Source organism: Leopardus geoffroyi, chromosome C1 (assembly GCF_018350155.1).
Source record: "Leopardus geoffroyi isolate Oge1 chromosome C1, O.geoffroyi_Oge1_pat1.0, whole genome shotgun sequence".
Classification (NCBI taxonomy): domain Eukaryota; kingdom Metazoa; phylum Chordata; class Mammalia; order Carnivora; family Felidae; genus Leopardus; species Leopardus geoffroyi.
Window position 1 is genome coordinate 198,946,569 of NC_059328.1, and position 25,992 is coordinate 198,972,560.

The window sequence follows — 25,992 nt, forward strand, 5'->3', positions numbered from 1 at the left end:
TTGAACTCACAGACTGTGAGATCATGACCTGAGCTGAAGTCGGCTGCTTAACCGACTGAGCCACCCAGGCGCCCCTCTTTCTACCTTCTTATTTGTCCATCCAAGAGCCTTACCCATGTTGAGGTTCAGACACACGTCATGCTTTCTATGAAATGTTCTGTGGTGGGTTTAGTCTTCAGTGATTTCTCCCTCCTTCTGTTCAATTTCCATTAAATACTGTTTTAGCTATGGTAGTATCACATACTATCATTTATTATAAAGGAACATTTTATGTATCCTCTCTCATTGCCATATTTTAAAGGTTTAAAAAACTAAACAATAAAGAAATATAGAATCTGTATATATTAACAACAAATAACTTTTCTTATAAAATTAATTGATAAGGGACACCTGGGTGGCTCAGTCAGTTGAGCATCCAACTGCGGCTCAGGTCAACATCTCACAGTTCACAAGTTCCAGCCCCATGTAGGGCTCTATGCTGAAACCTAGAGCCTGGAGCTTGCTTCAGATTGTGTCTCCCGCTGTCTCTGCAACTCTCTCCCCCACTCCCCCGCTTCTTCTATGCGCTCTCTCTCTCTCTCTCTCTCTCTCTCTCTGTCAGAAATAAACATTAAGGGGCGCCTGGGTGGCTCAGTAGGTTGGGTGTCCGACTTCGGCTCAGGTCATGATCTCGCAGTCTGTGAGTTCGAGCCCCGCGTCGGGCTCTGTGCTGACAGCTCAGAGCCTGGAGCCTGCTTCGGATTCTGTGTCTCCCTCTCTCTCTGCCCCTCCCCTGTTCATTCTCTGCCTCTCTCTCTGTCAAAAATAAATAAACATTAAAAAAAATAAATAAAAATTAAAATAATCAAATAAATACTTAAAATTAATTGATAACTCATGACTGTAAATGAATACTTTTGATCAACATGGTGCTAACATGGCATCAACATGTTGTAACGGTTAATTTGTATGGTTTAAGAAAAAGAAAACATTGCAGAGCCATTCAGGGATATTGTAGATTAAGGTGGATCAAACACCTGGTTAAAAACAAACAAAAACAGTAATATATGGCAACACAGTTCATCAACAGTGATTGAAAAATAAAATGCATGTAACTATATGAACTAAATTTTAAAAAAGAGTAGCTAAAATTCGGCTACAACACTTTAACTCCATAATACTTGCCTCAATCCTACCCACACTACTAGGAAAGATGAATTAGAATGGATTAAGATTTCTCATCAGTAATCCACAATTTGAAGATATGTAAATTGAAGGAGACTCTAGGCATCTAAGGGAAAATAAAGGAAAAGTCTTAAGAGCAGAAGTAACTTTCCACTATCATAGGTTTTCTTTTTAAGTGTTGGAGGAACAAGCTAGAGCCATCTCATCTTTCAGGGCCCATATGAATTGGTAGGAATGGTCCAAGTCATGCTACCTTTAGGGAAAAACAATACTCTACATTAAAGAAAATAAATTCTTATAAGAAATATTTTTTAAAAATCAGAAAAAAGAGGGGTGCCTGGGTAGCTCAGTTGGTTAAGTGTCAGACTCTTGATTTCAGCAGTCATGATCTCATGGTTCCTGAGTTTGAACTCTGCATTAAGCTCCATGATGACAGCACAGAGCCTGCTTCTCTCTCTCCCTCTCTCTCTGCCCCTCCTCTTTTGTGCTCTCTATTTCTCAAAATAAATATATAAATTTAAAAAATACATATCAGAAAAGAGCATTTTCCAGGACATCTCAGCTCTCTACCCCTTCAAACAAAAATTTACATGATCCATTTAAGTTGCTCTCCATACACACACATACATACATATACACACACAGATTTTAGTGGCATAAAAGTGCCAAATATAAAATTGTTGGCTCTTAGACTCTAGATTGAAAGGGAAGACAAATGGATAAACAGAAACAGGCAAGAGAGTTAAGGAAAATTTACTCCCACAATATAAAAACAATTTATACTTATAGAACTAGAAATAAATTTTAATTTTTCAAGAGAGAGATGAGTAAAAATACATATATTCCAAGAAAGATTGCGATAATCATTATAACTGCAGAGAAAATAAGAAAATAATTGGAAAAAAGTGGGGAAAAGATAATATATTTGGAGAACATAAACAAATGTCCAGTGTAAGAATAATTGGTGCCCTTGACATGAAACAGAAAGCATTGTTTATAGATATAAAAAATATTTCCCTGAAATGAAAAGCTAAAACTACACAACAACATGGTAGATTGTTTTAGAATACACTGATATCAAGATATATTCTTGTTAATTATTGAACTTCAATTATAAATAAAGTAACCCTTCAATATTATTGAGCTTCAAGTATAGATAAAGTAATCCTTAACAAGCAGGTAGAAAAATTACCAAAGCAAAAAAAAAAAAAAAAAGTGATTTCAGACTTTTCCACAGCAGCCATCAATACCAGAACAATCAAGCAACAACCACATAGTGTTGAAGGAGAGAACATTATGATCCATGTACATTATGTCTACTCAAACATTGTAAATTATTCCCAAACATTAAAGACCTCAGAAAGTACAGAATCCATGAGCCTGGTCTGGTTGGATAAAACAAATATCTATCACAGCAGCAGCAGCAGCAGTAGCAAAAACATGAGAATGATATCCTCCCTACAAATGAATGAAGGTGCAGTGACAGAGGACTATGTGTCATACTCATTGCCCGGAAATACTGTAGAAGTGCCAGGAAACTTCTGAGGAAAAACAAGCAAGACTACTATAGGAGTAAATCAATCTTCTTAAACATAGTAGAACTTGAAGTCATAGGACTTGTAAACCCTTCTTGAAAAAAGATACTTGGCAATGAAAATTATCTAACCAAAAGAAAAATGAATCAATAAGCATTACAAGAAATAAGGTGCTACTAAAGAACTAGTGAAGATCATTGAATCTGTTTAAAATTTTAAATTTTTTTTTTCAACGTTTATTTATTTTTGGGACAGAGAGAGACAGAGCATGAACGGGGGAGGGGCAGAGAGAGAGGGAGACACAGAACCGGAAACAGGCCCCAGGCTCTGAGCCATCAGCCCAGAGCCTGACGCGGGGCTCGAACTCACGGATCGCGAGATCGTGACCTGGCTGAAGTCGGACGCTTAACCGACTGTGCCACCCAGGCGCCCCTTAAAATTTAAAGTGTGGACAATAGGTTGCTCTTATCGTCTAAAACTTGGAAAGAATATTACAGGTATCAACATCTGGTGAGGACTAGAAGTTTAACAAGTTTAATTTTTATGAACTTCAGGGCTGGGAGTTGGCAGAAAGTGACATGTAATATTTTTTATATTTTGAAAAAATTTTAAATTTTAATAGAATTTTAGACCTCCAGAAGAATTGTAAATTTAGTGTAGAGTTCCCTGATAGTATTCATCTGACTTACTCTAACAAATGTTATCACCTTGCCTAACCATGATGCAATTAACAGAACTCAGAACTAAGAAATCAACATTGCCATAATACTCTTAACTAAGCTATAGACTCTAGCTGCAACATGTAGAGAGAAGTCTAAAATTGATTTTGGGAAATACCAACTGTAGGTATTCCTGGATGGTAGAATTTTTGTGTGTATTATTAAATTATACTTTATCTTTTTTCATATGTTCTTTGTATTTTTTTTGTTTTATTTTTAATTTCCTTTTATAATGAGATTATATCATTTTGATTAAAGAAGTTACATGTTTTTGAGCTTAGGCTTTTTTATGTTGTATTTTTTAGTTGTCTGCTTTAGTTGTCTCAGAAAAATAATTCTGAAAAAATATAACTAAACACACTGCTTACCTTGAAGGTACAAGCATTGTGGATGCTTTGCATAGACATTTATTTTCTTATCTGTAACTCTAAATTTTCTGCTAAGAACTTGTAATACGTTGACAGTAAATTACATGTATTATTGTTCTCATGGACTAAGAACCTGATAATTTCTGAATGGGACCCAATATTCTCAAGTGATAGGTTTCAATTACCTAGTAGAGTCTTAGTTTCTTCTTTATATTGTGACATTCTTGAGATAAAGGACAATTGGTATCTTTTTTATATTAAACCTTTAGTGGCTAGCAAGCTAGCTAGGCTAGCACTGTAAAGGTGTTCTTTAATATTTGTGAAATTTATTGATAGCCTTTATAAAACCCTGCACTTTGAAGGACCCATTGTGAAGTGGCTCTCTTCATTTAAAGGATCATATAAATAACTTATTTTTCTTTTAGAAAATTTTAATATTCAGATATATTTTTCAAGGTTTGAAAAGTTCCTACTGCAGTTAGTCTCATATTTGAGAACTTCCATGAAATCTCCTGATGTATGAACGAAACAATCGTATTAAAGAACAATCACCAATTGAGCCAAAAGAAATCCCTCTGTAAGTCATTTTGGAGTAAAATTTAGGGCTTTTAATTTAAAGAAACCAATTAGTTCGAATCATCTTCTATTATACTGCTGATGGACATTTGGGAAAGTGCCTGGATAATGATTAATGTAAAAGAGTGTAAATAAAAGAGGCATAGCAAGAGCATTATCGTTTGTTTGTAGAGAGTGTATGTTAGCAGAAGATAAGTGTTCTTCATGGAAATAGTGGAGCCAAAAGTAAGAATCTTTCAGTGTATCATGCTGCTTCTAGAAGAGATGGCTTGTGATAGGAACCTTTGCATAGTAGTGATTATTGCAGCCACATATGATAGATATTAAAACAACCCAAACCTTTGCATCTAATTTCATGGTCACCAACAATATTATAGCCCCAACTTGGCTTCCATTTCAGATTTTTAAAACTCGGCAAGAATGTGAGGATTTACTACTCAGCTTGCCAAACAGCTCTATTTTGTACTTCATGAGTAGCCTATCAGGCTCTCACTTTGGCATACTTCCTTTCAATAGGCACCACAAGCTGTGTGTGTCAGAATTAACATGATTCTGAGGTTGAAATCTTTAACCTTTCAATCACCCATTACCTTTTCAATTTTTAACTTTTCATTTTTCTGTCTATATAGTCTGCTGGTTAATTGATACCACTGCTGGAAACATGGTTCTCTTTGCCCTATCCTAAGGTATGCTTCTCTGAAACACAAGTGAAACATAGAGTTTTTCTAGTCATTTTAAGTTATGTGAAATGCCAGATTCCTTGAGAAGATGATCATGTGCTTCTGTATGTCACACCATAGGTATTGTGTTTCTGTACATAACCTTTTCCACTAAGGAAACTCAGGATAGTCTGTTATTTCCTGATTTTTCCATGGGAGTTATTTAACAGTGTTTTCATTTTCTGTCAAGGCTCTCCTACTGAGAATACTGTTTAAAATTATTTCCATGGGGTGCCTGGGTGGCTCATTCGGTTGAGCGTCCGACTTCGGCTCAGGTCATGATCTAGCGGTTCATGAGTTCGAGCCCCACGTGCGGCTCTGTGCTGACAGCTCAGAGCCTGGAGCCTGTTCGAGATTCTGTGTCTCCCTCTCTCTCTGACCCTCCACCGTTCATGCTCTGTCTCTCCCTGTCTCAAAAATAAATAAATGTTAAAAAAAATAAATAAAATAAAATTCTTTCCGATGTATTTAGAGGTCTTCATTGCAGTTATTCAAATTCTAATATTGCTATTATATATTTATTTGGGAGACATTAATGGAAATATTTTATTCTTTTGTTTTAGGAATTGTATTTGTTATTGCATTGTTAATTTGTCCCTCAGTTATATGTTAGAGCTTTCAGATATATATCCTCTGCTTGGCCACTGCTACATGCTTTTGAGAGAAGTTGTGTAAGTGATTTGTCATAATAAAAAAATTAGATTACAAATTAGGTGTGAAAAGCGGTGCTCAATTGAAACTATTCTTTGATGACTGGCAATACAAGAGAATTGTCTTGATATTAGTAGCTAGTTCTTTAAACAAATAAATATTTAATGCATATTATAGCTTATACATTGCATATAGTACATATTTTACAATTATTTTACTCTATTATTAATTTATATATATTCACATATAAATTAAATAATAAATATGTGAATGCATGTATAAATGTATGCATATATATGACCAATAATCGGTGTATTTTCTATGTTATGAAAAGAGAAAGCTTGCTCTGAATTCTATATTAGGGAAATAGTTCACTTCAGGCAGACATTTTAAGATAGCTTTAAAAAATTTATAAACCATATGATCTAAAATGAAATAAATTGAATTTAAAGGAAAGCTATGATTGAAAGTCAGGCAAAAGAGAGAGAGAATTCCTGAAGGTAGGGACTACTCATTCCTAGAGATTCTAGTGAGATGCTCACTAGACTAGATTATAAAATCAGATTTGGAGGAAAACACACTTTTTCCCTCACTTCTATAAAGGAAAAATGCTAATATATTCTTGAATGTGCATCACAAAATCAAATCGACTTCATAGTGTTGAAAAACTGCTTTTATGAATGACCTCTGATGACATACTGTATTTATTCCTTAACATTTTTTCTTTACATTCTTAACTAATTTTAAAGCACCATTAAATACTTAAGAAGAATAGTTACAGGTTTAAAGAAGACTGCACCTTAATTATCTTTGCATTATCAATTTCATAAGCAGTATTTCCAATTTTTGAACAATTTTGCAGTTTGATTGCAATATCGATAAATTGAACTGTGTAAAGATAAACCATTTGTGTCCCAAACATTAATTAAAATAGCCTCTACAGATAAAACATTTTAAATTATGTGTAAAGCAACAACTTAAATTACCTTCTCAGTATAAAATCTATAATCTTAAAGATATCCAAACTCTCATGTTAACTATTTGTTCTGCATAATTTACCACTCTGAGAAAACCTCAGAAGAGTTATTCAGACATATAATAATTATTATATTAAACTATGCAAGACAAACTTGAGCTTATGGTCATGATATTTCTTTGAGCAACAAAATAGATATTTTTTCCCCAAACTAAGTATCTTTCAAGATAAGGAAAACAACAGTGCTAAGAACAAAATGTTGTCTCATGAAATACACTTTTTTTTCACATTAACACCTACATATCTGAAATCTGATAAATTTGAGAAAAATACTCACATAGAAACCTTTCCATGGAAAGCTTCTCTTCTGTGAAATATTTAGACTATATACTCACATACCATACTATATGTTTGTGAAATGTTTCATATCATCTGAATATATGAATATTAAAAATTCTCTACTGTTATTTGAAAAAAGAAATTGTCAAGGAATAATTTTATAGTGTGATAGGCAAAATATGCAGATAGAATAATTGTGATATGTATACACTGATAACATTAAAGAATTTGCTTTGTAATTATCTTCGTGAAAATTGTATAATTTGAATTTAATTTCAGTAGAACAATGTCAGTCATGAAACTAGCATCCTTCCAGCCTTTTAAGCAAATTTGAGCCTTATAGACATTGGCAAGTTTAGTGATTTTTCAGAATTTTTCTAAGCCAATGATTTCAATGGCATTGTTCAATACCCATGGGTTGTGTGAGGGAAAAACCTTTAATATAGAAATGTGAAATCAAATAGAAAAGCTATCGTGTTAAATCCAAAAGGTCGTATTAGTGAATGATACTTTCCTTTCAGTATTTCTCAAAGACTTTCAATTATTTGTTTGCACCAAGAAAGTGTTGTTCAGGACTGGAAAAGTGGGCAAATGTGCATGAGCTACAAAAACATAATTAGTTATTAGTAAATGGTCTGTTACACAATTGAGAAGTTTCACACTAGGTAATGGAATCAAACGTATTTCCACTGTTCTTTCTCCAACTTCTAATATCATCAAAAAGTATCAACAATTTAATGATAAACAGCAGTAATTTGAAATGACTTTCAGGGCACCTGGGTGGCTCATTCAGTTGAGTGTCTGAATCTTGATTTTGGCTCAGGTCATGATACCAGGGTAGTGGGATTGAGCCTTGTGTTGGGCTCCACACTGAGCATGGAGCCTTCCTAAGATTCTCTCTCTCTCTCTCTCTCTCTCTCTCTGCTCCTCTCCCCTGCTTGTCCTCTCTTTCTAAAATTAATTAGTTAATTCATCAATTAACTAATTAATTAAAATGACTTTTATTTGTTATTTTGGTAGACAGAAAAGATGGTTTTACTCCTACTCCTATTTCTTCAGTTATTTTCTTGACCATTATTCTGTGTGTGTAGATGAATTGCATTTTCTTGCTTGTTAATTACCTGTTCGTTAATTTGCTTTTGGAATTACTTTCGATTTGAATAAACATAACTCAAATATATTTCTCTTGTTATGAAGTACTGGTATTTTTTTTGTTTTACCCTTAGTTAAATATTGGTATATTGAACTTGGAGCTTCTAGTTTCTGTCAACATTTTTGAGAAGAATGGAGTGTGTTTTTCCCCATGAATGTAGAGCTTAGAAAGTCTTCCCTCATACATACAATTTTATTGATAATCAATTGCATTTCTTCCCATTTTCTAGTGTATTTTATTTTTACAGCAATTTTAAGTTTACAACAAAACTGAGAAGGAGGTGCAGAGATTTCTCATATACCTCTTGCCCCATTAGCAACATCACTTACCAGAATAATACTTTTTTTTTTTTTTTACCAAGGATTAACCTAAACTGATACATCATAATCACCCTAAGTCTAAGGTTTACCTTAGGGTAAACTCTTGTATGTTCTTTGAGTTTGGACAAAAGTTTAATGGCATATATCCACAATTGTATATCATACAGAGTATTTTTACTGCCCTTAACATCTGTGCTCTGTCTATTCATCTCTCCCCACCCCCCAACCTCTAGGAGCCTGATGTTTTTACTGTCTCAATAGTTTGTCATTTCCAGAATGTCATATAGTTGGAATCATATAGTATGTAGCCTTTTCAGACTGTTTGTTTTTTTTTCACTAGTAATATACTTTTAAGTTTCCTCTATGTCTTTCCATGGTTGAATGGGTCATTTTTCGTCAGCACTGAATAATAGTCCATTATGTGGATGTACAAAATTTATTTGTCCATTCACTACTAAAGGATATTTTGGTTATTTCCATGTTTTTACAATTTTGAATAAAGCCGGTATAAACATTCATGTGTAGGCTTTTGTGTACATACATTTTCAACTCCTGATAAATACCACAGAGTGCAATTGCTGGATGGTAGAGTAAGAGTATGTTTAGTTTTGCAAGAAAGTGTTGTCTTCCAAAGTGGAGTGGCTATACCATTTTGCATTCTACCAGCAAAGTATGAGAGGTCCTGTTGCTCACATCCCTGACAGGAGTTGGCGTCATCATTGTTCCAGATTTTGACCATTTTAATTAGGTGTGTGGTATCTCACTATTGTTTTAATTTGCATTTCCCTGATAACATAAGATACAGGACATCTTTTCGTATGCTTATTAGATATCTATATATCTTCTTTGGTGAAGTGTCTGTTAAGGTCTTTGGCCCATTTTTTAAACCAAATTGTTTTCTTATTGTTGAGGTTTAGGTATTCTTTTTTTAGGTGTTCTATATTTTGAAAAGCAGTACTTATCACATGTGTCTTTTGCAAATTTTTTTCCCCAGTCTGTGGCTTCTCTTGACATTATCTTTTGCAGGGCAAAAAATTTTAATTTTAATGAAATCTAGCTCATTTTATATTCCTTTCATGGATCATGCATTTGGCAATGTATCTAAAAAGTCACCATACCCAAGGTCATCCAGATTTCTCCTATGTTATCTTCTAGGAGTTTTATAGTTTTGTACTTTACATTTAGAACTATAATACATTTTGAGTTACCTTTGTGACAGTGTAAGATCTGTGTCTACATTCATTTTTTTTTTTTTTTTGGTATTTGGATGTCCAGTTCCAGCATCATTTGTTGAAGAAACTATCTCTGCTCCATCATGTTGTCATTGCTATTTTGTCAAAGATCAGTTGGCTATATTTATAGGAGTTTAGTTCTGAGCTCTCTATTCTGTTCTATTGATCTATTTGTTTATTCTTTCACCAATAACCATAAGTCTTGATTACAATAGTTTAGTGTAAGTCGTGAAGTCAGGTGGTGTCAGTCCTCCAATGGTGTTCTTCTCTTTCAATATTGTAGGGTTTTTTTTTTTTATGCTTAAGTATTTTTTCTGATGTTTTGAAGTTTTTATTTATATTCCAGTTAGTTAACATACAGTGTAATATTAGTTTCAGGAACAAGATAGTGATTCAACACTTGCATATAACACCCAGTGGTCTTACAAGTACACTCCTTAATCACCATCACATATTTAACCCCCACCCCTCTCTCCTCTGGTAACCATCATAAGTTTGTTCTCTATAGTTAAGAGTCTATTTCTTGATTTGTCTATCTGTCTCTCTTTTTCTCCATATGCTCATTTGTTTTGTTTCTTAAATTCCATATATGAGTGAAATCATAGGGTATTTCTCTTTCTCTGACTTCTTTCACTTAGCACAATACTCTAGCTCCATCCATGTCATTCATATGGCAAGATTTTGTTATTTTTTACGGCTGAGAAATATTCCATTGTGTATGTGTACATGTATATACGTGTGTGTGTGTGTGTGTGTGTGTGTGTGTGTGTGTGTGTGTATATATATATATATCATCTTGATCCATTCATCAGTCAGTAGACACTTGAGCTGTTACCATAATTTGGCTATTTTAGATAACACAACTGTAATCATTGGGATACATATGTCCCTTTGAATTTGGGTTGGCTCTTCTGGGACTTTTACTTCTCCATATACATAAGCTTCAAAATAAGCTTGTCAATATGCACAAAATAATTTGCTGGCATATTGATTGAGATTGCATTAAGTCTTTAGATAAGCTGGGAAAAATTGACATCTTGATAATATTGAGTCATCCTATCTATGAACATGGTATATCTTTTCATTTATTTAGTTCTTTAACTTCATTCTCAGAATATTATAGTTTGTCCTCATATAGATCTTGTACATATTTTGTTAGATTTATACATTGATATTTCATTTTTGGGTGTATAGTGTGTTCTTAAGCTTTGTTTTCTTCAGAGTATTTCTAAATTTGGACACATCATTAATTTTTAGATTGCTGATATTTTTCTTTCTAGCTTATTTTTTATCTTTTAAAATATAATTTTATAAATATAGAATATAAATTAAAAAGCAAAAGACATATTTTTACTTATGCATATTTATGCTATTAATAGGCCACCCTTAAGATTTTCAAACAGTACCAACATAAGTAAATTTTAAAAATATATTTATGGGGCTAAAATGAAGAAAATTGACATTTGTGTTTGCTATGTGTCAATACTCATTAGCCAGAGATGAGTATAATATTTAAGTAATATTTTACAGCTTCCAAAGTGCTTTTGTCATTGTTATATTTGGAGATGACGGTCATTTATACAGGTAGACAGATCTGTAGGTAAAACAATTCTGAGATTATCTGACCCAAACTGACACAAGCCCAGCATGCAGTTCATCAGTAGAGGTCACTCAAATTCATATTCTTCTACTCTAGATGAAACTTGTTTAGAATTCCCTAGTTGGTATTTTTTTAAGTGATTAAAGATAATATAATTAAACATAATTTAGTAAAATGAATAGTAAGTTAACACTATTACATATTTGACTATGCTTTGCAGCCAAATTTTAACATCATTATCCTCTCAGTAAGTGCATAATAACAATAAACTGGTACTATTTGGTTGTTGTGCTGTTCCCTATACCCACTGTGTTTCTGCAGTCTTTACTCTGAATCTCACAATAGTATTTAAAACTTTCTCATTAGTTTCTCCACACCCAATCATTTTATACCTATGACTTTGACCATCTTTAAGAAGATCTTTTAAATATCTTTAAAGATGTTCATTCCCCTTCTTTTTGTTCCTACATCCACATGCATCTCCTCAAGCATTCAGCATCATACTGTTTTATTTTCTAGAGATTTCACTCTCCAAGTGTCATGCTGTCTGTCATTAGTCTCTGCTGAAGCTTGTGCATTGCTCTAGTGGGTCACTGCCAGACACTGAGCTTATTGCACATAGGGCAAATCCCTATCTTCAAATGGTATACATCTAATTTCTTATTCCAGCTTCTGCTATAGCTAACTAATCCATAGCCAGTGATTTAGTCCTTACATGGAGTGATTGCACTGTAAGGGTTCACATTTATTCTGCTTAGAAAATCCCATCCTGGGGCACCTGGGTGGCGCAGTCGGTTAAGCGTCCGACTTCAGCCAGGTCACGATCTCGCGGTCCGTGAGTTCGAGCCCCGCGTCGGGCTCTGGGCTGATGGCTCAGAGCCTGGAGCCTGTTTCCGATTCTGTGTCTCCCTCTCTCTCTGCCCCTCCCCCGTTCATGCTCTGTCTCTCTCTGTCCCAAAAATAAATAAACGTTGAAAAAAAAAAATTAAAAAAAAAAAAAAAAAAGAAAATCCCATCCTTTCTTAAAGTAAGGGATGACTTCCTGGAAGATGGCAACAAAAGCTATCATCCTTCTAAAAAACAATGAATTTCTTACCCCTAAGTTACTTTTTTTTTTCTAATTTTTTTTTAAAGTTGTGTGCTCCATGCAAGTGACAGCTCCTTGGAACTTATGGTATGGAGATCCACAAACTTTACTTCTTGGTGTTCATAATTGCTTTGTGGGTTATACTTTAGCAAACGTTTGTAGTTTGATCCACACTAGAGAGTCAGGTAAAAAGGCGTCATTTCTTCCTTTTACAGATGAGAATGCTAAGTTTGAGAATACTATGACTGTTTCACAAACACCAAGGCTTTTAAATGGCAAAGATGCGATTGAAACAAGAGTTCTAACTTCTGTTAATACTATAATTTACCTTATTCGAACAATTAGGAGCTATTACTGAGTACTGAATTTAGTACCCTTAAAGGATCTTACTTACTTAAACTTTTAAGGCTTGAGATGTAGAATTCACACAGTTAGAAGGTAAACTAACACCTACTCTGATGTTTATTGATTCCTTGATGAACGCTACAGAACTGGTGAAGGAGATCTAATCTATGAAGACATGGAAAATTCAGGTGAAATTTGTGCAATTTTCTAGAGTTTATTAGAAATTTTCTGGAAAATCTGCTGAGATCATATCTGTTGTTTCCCTATCCACTCCACTGATTTTATGGTGGAACAGAGATAACTCTGCTAGAAAGACCAGTAAAATATTTTAGTAATCATGAAACCACAGGAAATCAGAGGTCTTGGGGAGATGTGTGTTGTTACCATTACTTCTTTCTCTTGTCTACACTAGCAGGGATGGAGGGCAGGACAGGTGAACAGCTGGCTTTAAACATGATTTAAATTAATGAAGTTTGGAATTCTGAAAAGTGGATTCATAAATGAAGTACTCAGTTAGATTCCCAGACAGAAATACAGTATAGCTGAGAATATTGGAAACAGCTTTGTTTGTCATGAAACATACTGATCTTATCAAGAGAATTTCAATCTGAATGTGAGGCTGGTCATTATAAAAAAAATAGATCTGTTGTGGAAAGAAAAATAATTTGAAAATGAAACATGAAAAGTAATTAGTGCAAGGATAAGAAAGAATCTCCCATGCCTCAGAGAATGGAAATTACATACCATAATTTCACATTTCAATGTGTGGAAGTACAGATAATCTTATATTTATTACCAACATTTGAAGAGACAGAATACAAGATTGGATTTGAATAATGCAAACATATGCCTTATTCAATAGAAATAGACCATTCATGACTCAAGTTAGAGTGGATGCACAGAGGGCTGCCTGGGTGGCCCAGTCGGTTAAGTGTCCAACTTCTGCTCAAGCCATGATCTTATTGTTCATGAGTTCGAGCCCCGCATCACACTCTGCACTGGCAGTGCAGAGCCTGTTTCAGATCTTCCGTCTCCCATTCTCTCTGCCCCTCCTCTGGTTGTGCTCTCTCTCAGAAAAAAATAAACACTAAAAAAAAAAAGAAACTACCATAGAGGGGAGGCTTAAGCAGAGTAGATGTACAGCTACTAAGATATCTGTGTACCTCTAAAGTGGAAGTAGCATGGAAAATAATATTTGGGTGATAAAGAAAGAAAGGAGATGAATGAAGTGTCATTTCTAGAACATGATAGATTTCCTCCTCTACTCTAAAGGCTATGGAGTGAAAGAGAGATTATTTGAATTTGGAATGATGCTGAGGATTATAATTGACTTTAATGAGAAATTTTTTTTTATAGAAGAAAATAAGCTCAATAAAAGGAAAACTGTATAACAGAGCTACTTAAAACCCAAAGAACTGCATTTCCTGTTATTATAAGTTTTAAATAGAGGCTGGGCATTAAAATGATAGAATATCAGTAGAAATAATTAAACAAGGGAAGTGTGATTAGATTACATGGATTTGAGTGCTCTCCCAGCCTTGAGATTCTAGAATTCTGTGATACATGAATTCACTTTATAAGCTAGTTTTAAATGTATCCTAATTGTCATTATAATATTTCCAATTATGGAAAACATCTTATTTTATACCAGAAACAGAGGCAATGCTTCTTCTGGAACCCTAGAAATATCTTGTTCCAATCCATTGTAAGGCTTTCAGGCAGTACATTGGCTTCAGGTGATGAAATATGCACCCTGTGTCTGTTGACCTTAAATATTTTGTCAAATCAGTCCTCCTAAGACTTGAACTCAGCATCACACACACATATTTGGGTTACCATGTACTCCTGAAAGCCTGAAATGAGTATAGTGAAAAATTCTGCAGTCCAGGACTAAGTTAGATCAGAGATCAAAACAAAGTAAAGAAGTAGTCTCATTAGAGCAGAGCTTTCTGCTGAAAAATGGCATGCCCCTCTCAGTACCACCTTAGACTTGGAAAAAATTCTTCAGCTAAGTGGAACAGATAGGTGTGAGACTGACACTTCACTTGAGAATCCTTTACCAAAACCTGGGAATGACTGTGATTATACAAAGCATAGATCTCAAAATAACTAAATCCAGTAATGAAGTGCAAGCCTATAATACAAATTACTGTCAATTCTCAAATGTATTTTCTGCTCTTCCTTAAAAAATCTGGTCTTTGTTATATTCCCAGTGTTAACATCATAAAATTAATATCTGACTACTTTTCTAACTCCTTTTAAAACCCTTTAATCTCTCCTCATAGCCATATAAAGTGTATAGATAAATCTACTTTAGGACTGCAGGAAAGGTCTTTTATTATTTGACTGTTGTTTATCTATTTAGATTAATTTTTCCATTACTCTTTTCTTCTTGAATGCAAAATACTTAAAAATCTCTGATTATGCCACAGTTGCCACATCCTGAGCACTCAGCCTTTTTCCTTTCCTACTTTCACGTTGTGAACACTTTCTTATACATAAAGATTTTGTTCAGGTGTGTTCACTTTTTAAAGCCTCTTGACCATCATCCAAGACTAGAAAACGTATTATATCCTTCCTGTCCTATCACTATATCCTGTATGTCATCTATTAAAATATTGATGGGGGTGCCTGGGTGACTCAGTCGGTTAAGCATCTGATTTCAGCTCAGGTCATGAATTTGTAGTTCACAAGTTTGAGCCCCTCATCAGACTCTGGGCTCACAGCTCAGAGCCTGGAGCCTGATTCTGATCTGTGTCTCCCTCACTCTCTGCCCTTGCTCCACTCACACTCTGTCTCTCTCTCTCTCAAAAATAAAGCATTAATAATTTTTTAAAGAAAAAATGTAAATAATTTGAGGAATATGTACTTCTCATCTTTCATATCTTTTGCATCTCTGGTAAACAGTGGACACTCAGGAGGAACTAAATAAGTTAATGAGCTTTAAAAACTCAATAATTAATTATAGCATAGAACTGGTTGGGGAGACCCAAGCACTAGAAAACAAGTTGGGTTGTAGAAATTTCTTCAGTGTGTATGCAGACTCAGTGATGTGCAGGCCAAGTTTGAAGGTAGAGAAGGCCTGCTTCACATGGCAAAAATATCATTCTTAATAAAGAGTGACTTCCCTGTTCCATGGACCATGTGAACACAGGACCAGAAACAGGGAGTTTAGAAATGGCAAGCTCTTGCTTCTAGTGTTATGAGAAAGAGGCCTGAGTCTTGGTCTGAATGAAAATGAGGAATCTTCTGGAATGTTTTGAGAAGAGGGGTAATAGCTGGGTCTTCACATTTTTAGGCCCAGAGAGATGGTAATTTTAAACTCTGCAAAATGGTAGGATTGAGGCTGTTAGTAAATAATATATTTTTCTAAAAACTAGATTCAGGCAGGGTGTGGAATCTAACACAAGGCATTCACTCTCTGGATATACTGAGCAGTAAAGAACTAGGTGAAGCAGAGGCCCACAAAACTGAGGACCTGGGGAGAGTAGATAATAAACAAGAGAAATCAGTAAAACATATAGTGAGTTAACAGTGATAGTACTATAGGAAAAAAAATAGGAAAGGAGTTTAATGTCAGAAGTGAGACTGCTGTTCAGATAAGTCTCCTTGATGTGTCTTGCTGTAAAGGCCTGAAGAAACAGAGAGAACCAGTCATTGGTTTTCTGGGAAAGGACATTCCTGGAAGGAAGAACAGCATGTGCAAAAGCCTTGTGCAGTGGGAGGAGAGAGAGGAAGAGTAGTAGAAGGAAAAATCAAAGTGGTAACTAGGTGGGTGGTAGGTGGGTCATGGAGGGTCATATTCATTTTAGGATTTTAGCTTTTACTCTGGGAGATGAGAAACCATTGCACAGTTTTTCACAGAAGAGGAGCATAAATGGGATCCTGTAGGTTTCTGTATTGAAAAAAGATTGTAGATGGACAAGGGCAGAGCAGTTAGGAGACCAGTGGTATGATTCATACCTAATGCTTGGAAATTGTTATACAAACGTGACTTTATTATATGCCCTATTGTGGCAATCCAAATACTCCATGAATTAGACTTTTCACTAGGGGTAGAAGATCTATTGTTTCTGCAACTTACTTTATGTGAGCTAATTATTTATTCACTGAATTTATGTCCTGCATCTATCTAAAAAAGATATGAGGTAAATGGGAGATATGCTATTTTCCTGAACCTATATAATAATATACTCCAACAATCTGAAATTATGTATATATAGTAACTCAGGCAGAAATCAGAAAGAAATAATTTAGCATGTCATGCAACAAAGCTACTTTTGAAAAATAAATATTCAAATGAGAAATCCAATAATAGGATATAAGATCCATTTGCCTATTTTTTTTTGTATTTATAAGCCCTGAGAAATTATCCATTAGAATAGGACTTTAGGTAATTTGTCATATTCATAATTGTATTTCATGCATTAATTTATTAATTCAATAGTTATTTATTGAGATTCCCTATGTACTAAGTATGAAGCTAGGCATTAGAGATATAGGAGTGAATTTTAAAAAAATTTCCTCCTTTCATAGCTGCTACATCCCACTGGCAGAGAGAGAGAGACTATAAATAAGTGATGTATAGTTTAATGAATGGTAGTAAGTGCTATAAAGAGTAACAGCAAGAGACAAAAAGTTAGGGTGATACAGTATTTTAACTGGCATTGTCAGAGAATCTCTCCACGATAAGGTGAAGTTGAAGAAAAAGTCTTCAACTGAAGTCATGGAGAGCCATGGGAATATCCATGGGAGAAGACATCTTAGTGTCAAAGGAAAGGTGTACAGATACCCTGAGGAGAACATGCTTGCTATGTTTGAGAAGCACAGAGAGATGATGGATTCAGTTGTCTAGTACAGTGTCTGAAGCATGTGACTAACTGTGAAATGAATAAATGAATCTCCTGTGTCTTCTAGAACATTGGGTCAAAAGAAAGAAAGGAAAATAAAGTGTCAAATGTAAAGGTTTTTAGATAGCTGAAAAAGATTAGATTTAATATTCTCAAAACAACTTTTTCCAGTCAGAGTCATAAGGTATGCATAGAGACATAATTTTTAAAAGAATGAGAACTATATTTTAGTACCTATGGATATATATCAAAATATTATAATTATCCAGGTTATGTTTTTCAAGAATATTCAATTGTAATGTGTCATAGGCATGTATGTATGTATGCATGCATATGAATGACAACTAGAGAATACTCAGAAGTATGTTGGATACAATAAGAAAATTAAATAATAAAATAATCCCAAAGATATTAATTGATACTTAAAAGTTTAAAGGCATTCCTGGGCATCTCTATCTTATTTCCAGGATGACAGCATTATTCATCATCTCCACATAAAGTTTCATAAACTAACCTACCAATTTCTATCCTTCTGCATCTGCAACCTAAACAATAACATAAATACAGAGGATAAAACAAAATAAAAAGAGGGGCGCCTGGGTGGCTCAGTAGATTGAGCGTCCGACTTCAGCTCAGGTCATGATCTCACAGTCTGTGAGTTCAAGCCCCGTATCAGGCTCTGTACTGACAGCTCAGAGCCTGGAACCTGCTTCAGATTCTGTGTCTCCCTCTCTCTCTGCCCCTCCCTTGCTCATGCTCTGTCTCTCTCTGTCTCAAAAATAAATACAAACATTTAATTTTTTTTAAAAAAAAACAAAAAGAATTAGTAACATGCTAGAAGTTTTATAATTCTGTATTTTTCTGTCCTCTGTACCAAGATGTCTTTTCTACATAAACTTGTTCATATACACAACCCTGAATTATGTAGGCTATTCCATTCTATTAACACAGATCTATGTACAATGGAAATCTCTTTCCTTAGTATGTACATCATTCTTGCATGCCAATATTTCCTTAATATGCACATCATTCATGCATGCCAATATAAATAGTATGTCTTATAAATACTGTATACCAGGCACGAAAGAGTCCACTTGCCAGCATCTTGCCATTCCTGTGTAAAAGTTGAAAGACTAAGCTGAAAATCCAATTGAAGTTTCTGAAGCAAGTGACAAAGGTGTATCTGGAGCTCTAAGCAATACACCCAACCCAGTAAGGGCAGTGGTTTTACAGCCAGGCAGGGAAGGCTTGGTCTTTCCTGAACACTCAATGTCGCCTCTCTGCTTTTGCTAGAGTCCATAATATCTGCACATAATGCTGTCTTCTGAATTCACTTTATTTATGATTCTTTGTTGATTCTAGATTTCTACACAAAAGAAGGGTGTATCATATAGGAACAAAGGGAACAACACTTGGACATGGCAGCTGTTTACTTCAAAAAAGACCATTCTCTGTGTGGATTGGCATTCTCTTTACTCTGTCACAGTGGCCTCACTCACCAACTAAATGCAGCCAGAAGCTCTGTATCAAAGGCTAAGGGTTTAGAATAACTTTGATGAGAACATTCTCAGCCGTTTTTGTTTCAACTTTTACTTATAAGTTTGCGGGACTCTCACAAACTGGGCACATTAAATGTAAATCAAATGTACCTTAATGTTTTCCAAGTAATCTAGATCCTAAATTTAGAGCTTTTCTTGTAATAATCATTTTATGAGCTCAGTGAAACCAAAATTTTTATCTTTTACCTATAAAAACTATGAGAAAATATTTCAATATAATTTGGTTATGTGTTATTCTGCTACATAAAATAATGCATACATATTCTATAGTGAGAATATTGTGACTGATAGTCCTTTTATAAATTCAAATAGTCCTCTTGAGCAGTTAGACACAGGTATCTGAGACTATGGAGTAATGGCAGTAATTGGATTCCATTCCACTATTTATGGAAATATGGGTAACGAATTCCACATAAAAACTTAACTGGAGATCACAAGACAATCTTTAAAAACAATATCAGGTTTGAATATCACCCAGAATTGAAAATGTGCTATTGTAAGAATTCTCTTATTTGATTTTCAAAACAACAATTTAAGTTATTTTTTTTTTTTAACGTTTATTTATTTTTGGGACAGAGAGAGACAGAGCATGAACGGGGGAGGGGCAGAGAGAGAGGGAGACACAGAATCGGAAACAGGCTCCAGGCTCCGAGCCATCAGCCCAGAGCCCGACGCGGGGCTCGAACTCACGGACCGCGAGATCGCGACCTGGCTGAAGCCGGACGCTTAACCGACTGCGCCACCCAGGCGCCCCAACAATTTAAGTTATATAGAGCAAGACTTATCATCCATATTTTAAAAATATATTTTGTTTATTTTTGAGAGAAAGAGAGACAGAGTGCAAGTGGGGGAGGGGCAGAGAGCGAGAGAGACACAGAATCCAAAGCAGGCTCCAGGCTCTGAGCTGTCAACACAGAGCCCACACGGGTCTCAAACTCGTGAATTGGGAGCCTAAATATCAGATGATGGCACTTGTAAAGGTGATTACAACTGCTTCATTCCAGTTGTAATTATTACTATTGTGCTTTTTGTTTCTTTTGTCACATAGTTTAAAGCAAGAGAGAAGAATGTAAAACTTATCTGAGTTTTCAGTCACAGGCAGAAATACTTTATAGTAATTGTTATCCTAGAGCAAGACTTATGTCCAAAATAGTATGCTAGCCCATCAGAAGGACAGATTTGAAAAAGAGGCATGGTTAAATTATTTTTTATGTTATTTTTATTTGGATATTTTTAAGTAAGTTCTAAGCCCAGTGTGAGGCTTGAACTCACGACCCCAAGATCAAGAGTTGCATATTCTCTAGGCTGAGCCAGCCAGGCACCCCTTCTTGTATATTTTTAAACAAATGTATTTTTCAGTCTTTAATATTAAAAAGCAAAATTTTTAATCCTAAATCTATGTACAAATAAACAACAGCTGCAAAGAAAAAGTTTACATTTTTTTTATGTTTATTTATTTTGAAGGAGAGCAAGACAGAGTGCGAGCAGGGAAGGGGCAGAGAGAGAGAGAGAGAGAGAGAGAGAGAGGGAAACACAGAACCCAAAGAAGGCTCCATGCTCCGAGCTGTCAGCACAGAGCCGGATGTAGGGCTCAAACCCACAAACTGTGAGATTGTGCCTGAGCCAAAGTCGGACACTCAACCGACTGAGCTACCCAGGCACCCAAGAAAAAGACAGTTTTAAATATCTGTCCATTAGTGAAGGACTACCTGTCATAGAGTAATTTTTTTTTAATTCTGCTAATCAGAATAATAGATATCTTTTTATAACTTAAAGGAGAACTTCTTCACTCTGTACCTACCTTTCCTTCCCCACCTTTAAATTCTCCCCACTCCCTCTCCAGTGGTTGTTTCCTCCCTGCACTTAAAAATGTATTTCTCTCGGCATAAAAAAATAAGAGCAAGTGAGCAAATACTCATCTTGATCTTGCCATTCCGTCTCTTGGAAATCCTGAGTACCTTTTCTTATTCTTTTATAGCAGAGACTCATTCATTCATTCATATATTTATTCATTTTGGAAGCATTTGCTGGGTACTTCAATTGGTCAGTTCTAGTGCTTGATGCCATAGAAACAGAGAGAGGAAACAGTTCTCAATCAAAATCACAGGAAAAGAGTACAGATAAGCAATTCATTATATTCAGGGGAAGAAAAGTTACTAAGAAAACACATAGAGCATTCAATGCAGATGGATGTGAAGGAAATGATGGAATTGAAATTTTCTTGCAACTGATATTTTACCAAAAAATCATAGATGTTTCTGCTTAAATCATTGACATCTGCTCATTTCTTAAACTAGCATTTGTATCTACCGCTTTAAAGTCACTGCTTTTTCAAACGTCTACTAATGACCTAAATGGAAAATCCAATGGTTCATCCTTAACCACTTATTTCAAAATTTTTCATCTTTCAAGATGTAGCTCAAAATCTCGTCATTCCTGATTCACTTCCTTTAGCATCCAAATTGTATTCTTGGAACATTTAGTTAATCTAAACATAAGCAATGCTGACTTATTGTTTTGTATTGTGTTTTTGAAATTATTTTAGCCTATGTCTAAAAATTTCATCATTCTGAGGTTACATTATCCACAGAACCTAACACATAGCCTGAAACCTAATACACTGAATACACTAAAAACAAACAAACAAAAAACAAACACACACATACACACAAAACTTACTTCATGAATTAATCTAGAAGAATATAGAAGAATTAATCTATAGAGTATAGAACAACAGTTTTTCTCATCACCCTGCATTACTAAAAATTACTAGTATCAAATTATGTGGACTCAAGATAAAAAAAATTCAAGCATTTAGAATGCCATTTTAATGCTTTTAAGCAGAAATAACTCAAACACACAAACACACACACATTACTCATAGCATATAACCATTCATAAAAATTAATTATGAGTTGACTTTTTAACAAATTACTTCTTTATCTTCTTGCAAATAGTGGCAACAAGTTGGCTACTTCAAGTGGTGACACTACAGTTAAATTATGGGACCTGTCTAAAGGCAATTGCATTTTGACCTTTGAAGGACACAACCATGCAGTATGGTCCTGCACATGGCACTCCTGTGGTGATTTTGTGGCTTCTTCCTCATTGGATACAACTAGTAAAATCTGGGATGTTAATAGGTAAGAAGTACTTTAAACATTACTAACCCTCTACATTGGTAAATATACATGGATAATGCTCTTCTCTCAATGCTACCACCAGGAAACATTAAAAAGAACTTGTTGGTAAAATTATAGAAAGTTACTTAAATAATCTCTGTGAAATCCATTTCTAACTCTATTAATCATTGTTGATATAACGCGTCCTTTATAAATGTAAGTATAAAGATCAAGCCAATGTAGTAAGATTAGAATTGTTTCATTGGAAGGTCATTTGTTTTAGGCAGAAGAGAAACACTTATTTTAAAGAGTTAGAATTTTAGTTCTCCCTTCACAAGATTGCTTTATTATCAAACCAGCAATTTAATAGACATAAATATGACAGAGATAATTACTTGCTTTATGCTTAATTTTGACATACTTTCCCAAATTAAATGCTTCTTGTCAATTCACAAATTGCAAAAACTAGTGTGATTTGATGTATAAAAAGTCCTATACAATCCTGTATGGATATAGAAGTTTAATATTTTTATCTAAATTCAAGGTAGACAAATCTATTGTGTTTATGGTGTCAAATACCTATCATCCCTGCATTTATGTCTGATTATTATATCCTATTAGGTATAAAAATAGGATCCAAAGAGCTACTATCAAATATCCTGACTGCTTCAGCTACCTAAGGAATTATAAACTATCAATCAGACTTCTGATCACTTTAATTATTGAAACAGTGCCCAGATTCCAAATAGAAGTGATAATGACTCCTAGAAAATTTCATAAACAATTGTCACTGAGCCATTGTACTTTATTTTGTAAGAGAAAAATTAACTCACTGTAGAGGTAGACACTATTGATTCAGGGTTATGGGTAAAACAGGTATCTTGAATAAACTGTCTCCACCCTTTCTTGAATTACAGGTAACATATTTAGAAGAGAGGGCAAATAAGGTGCTTGCAAAAAGTCAACAGGTTTTCTGGGAGGATTTGTTGAAAGGATATGCTCTTTCCTATGCATATGCTGACTGTCCTCTAAGGCCATGTGCCATTAATTATGCTGTTTTTTCTCAGCACCAAACTCACGCTTCCATATCAGTTTTTTTGTGATGCTGCACCTGGAACTTTGCAGATTACATTTTTGCTTTGCTAGTAGCCTCTGTTAGGCTTTGGCAATAGGAAGTGCTTGTAGGAGACTGCAAGGTTGAGGGGGTAAAAGGGAACTTTCTGCTCCCTGTCTTCTTCCTATGGGCTTCTTCTGGACTTGCAGTTCTAGTCAGCATCACCCTAACAACACCTCACCTCAGCAACATCACTTTGTTCTTATCACAGCAGCTAAATCCAGTTGGCAGTTTTTCCAGTGCTTGAAGAAACAGCTGCATCATGCTGTCATCAAAAACATTAGCTCCTGCAGACAGGCACCCCCTTCTCAGAGGTCTGTGTTCCCAGTTCACCATGGCCCCTTTTCTGAGCTGAGGAACACTGCTCTTTTTCTGTTTATTTACCCTGTTAACAACTTTATACATAGTTAACGACCTTATATATTAAATTCTTACTGTTAAAATGGTAAGTATAAGTTTTGTCTCCTGCCTGACAAATATAGGACATTAATGAATAAATAACATAACCCACCTGAGATATAAAGATTCAGCTAAATAATGTTTGGCATACTCTGCATGAGAAAACATGGCTCCTAATAATACAATTTGGATCTATTTCTATATAAAATAGTGACAATTTAAGATATGTTTTAATTCTCAAATAGGCACCATTTGCTTATCTGGGATAATCATATGTAATTCTTAATCTTATTATGTTTCTATATTATGCAGATTTAGTAAATATATAATAGTATACTGGAATCAGAAAATAATTGAGGTATGATTGACATAGACAAAGCTATACATATTTAATGTATACAACTTGATGAGTCTGGTGATAAGTATACACCCATGAAGAAGTATATACAATCATCAATACCTGACATAAACATATTCATCACCTCCAAAAATTTTTTCCTGTCATTATTATTATTATTATTATTATTACTGATTTTGTTATTATTATTATTATTATTATTAATATTTGTAGTAGTCATTAGAGTTCTTAATATAAAACCTAGCCTCTTAGTACAATTTTAAATATGCAATACAGTGTTTTTAATTATAGGTACTATGTTATATGGTAGATTATAAGACTAATTCATTTTCTATAACTAAAATTTTAACACTAGTGTCTAATTTTAATCTTCATCACCTTTGGCTTAGATGAGAATTCTAATAGATGATTGTGGTATGTTCTAAAATATAATATTTTTTCTAATGTTTTAATTATTCAGAGTGTTTTTATTCTTTTATTAATTCACTTTTAACCTGAAATTCAAATTTATTTATTTATTTATTTATTTATTTATTTATTTATTTATTTTCAAGTCAGCTAACATACAGTGTAGTCTTGGCTTCAGGAATAGCTTCCCTTTATCAGATATGTCATTTGCAAGTACCTTCTCCCATTCTGTCAGTTGCCTTTTAATTTTAGATAGTTTTCTTTGCTGTGCAGAAGCTTTTTATCTTGATGAGGTCCCACTAGTTCATTTTTGCTTTTATTTCCTTAGCCTTTGGAGACATGTCAAATAAGAAGTTGCTGTGGCTGAGGTCAAAGAGGTTGCTGCTTGTTTTCTTCTATAGGATTTTAATGGTTTCGTCTCACACTTAGGTCTTTCATCCATTTTGAATTTATTTTTGTGTGCAGTGTAAGAAAGTGGTCCAGTTTCATTCTTCTGCATGTTGCTGTCCAGTTCTCCCAGCATCATTTGCTAGAGAGAATATCTTTTTCCATTGGATATTCTTTCCTGCTTTGTCAAAGATTAGTTGGCCATATATTTGTGGGTCCATTTCTGGGTTCTCTATTCTGTTCCATTTGTCTATGTGTCTGTTTTTGTGCCAATACTATACTGTCTTGATGATTGCAACTTTGTAGTAGAGGCTAAAGTCTGGGATTGTGATGCCTCCTGCTTTGGTTTCCTTTTTCAACATTACTTTGGCTATTTGGGGCCTTTTGTGGTTCCATACAAATTTTATGATTGTTTGTTCTAGCTCTGTGATGAATGCTGGTGCTATTTTGATTGGGATTACAGTGAATGTGTAGATTGCTTTGGGTAGTATTGACATTTTAACAATATTTATTCTTCCAATCCATGAGCATGGAATGTTTTTCCATTTCTTTGTGTCTTCTTCAATTTCTTTCATAAGCTTTCTATAGTTTTCAGCGTACAGATCTTACATCTTTGGTTAGGTTTATTTCTAGGTACTTTATGGTTTTTGATGCGATTGTAAATGGAATCGATCCCTGATATCTCTTTCTGTTGCTTCATTATAGGTGTATAGAAATAAGACCAATTTCTTTACATTGATTTTGTATCCTGTGACTTTGCTGAATTCCTTTATCAGCTCTGGCTGCTTTTTGGTGGAGTCTTTCGGAGTTTCCATGCAGAGTATCATGTCATCTGCTAAGAGTGAAACTTACTTCTTCTTTGCCAATTTGGATGCCTTTTATTTCATTTTGTTGTGATTGGTGAGGCTAGGACTTCCAACGTTATGTTAAACAACAGTGGTTAGAGTGGACATCCCCATCATGTTCCTGATCTCCGGGGGAAAGCTCTGAGTTTTTCTCCATTAAGGATAT

At 34.6% G+C, this 25,992-nt stretch overlaps 1 protein-coding gene across 3 annotated transcripts in view; it reads left to right on the plus strand.

The window, feature by feature from the left end:
- Positions 1–25,992, plus strand: part of SPAG16 (sperm associated antigen 16) — a 995,967-nt gene that overhangs the window by 500,096 nt on the left and 469,879 nt on the right. For all 3 annotated transcript variants that reach the window (XM_045481131.1, XM_045481130.1, XM_045481132.1), the window contains one exon: positions 22,151–22,336. In XM_045481131.1, the coding sequence (XP_045337087.1) occupies positions 22,151–22,336 (186 nt within the window). The remainder of the gene's footprint in view (positions 1–22,150; positions 22,337–25,992) is intronic.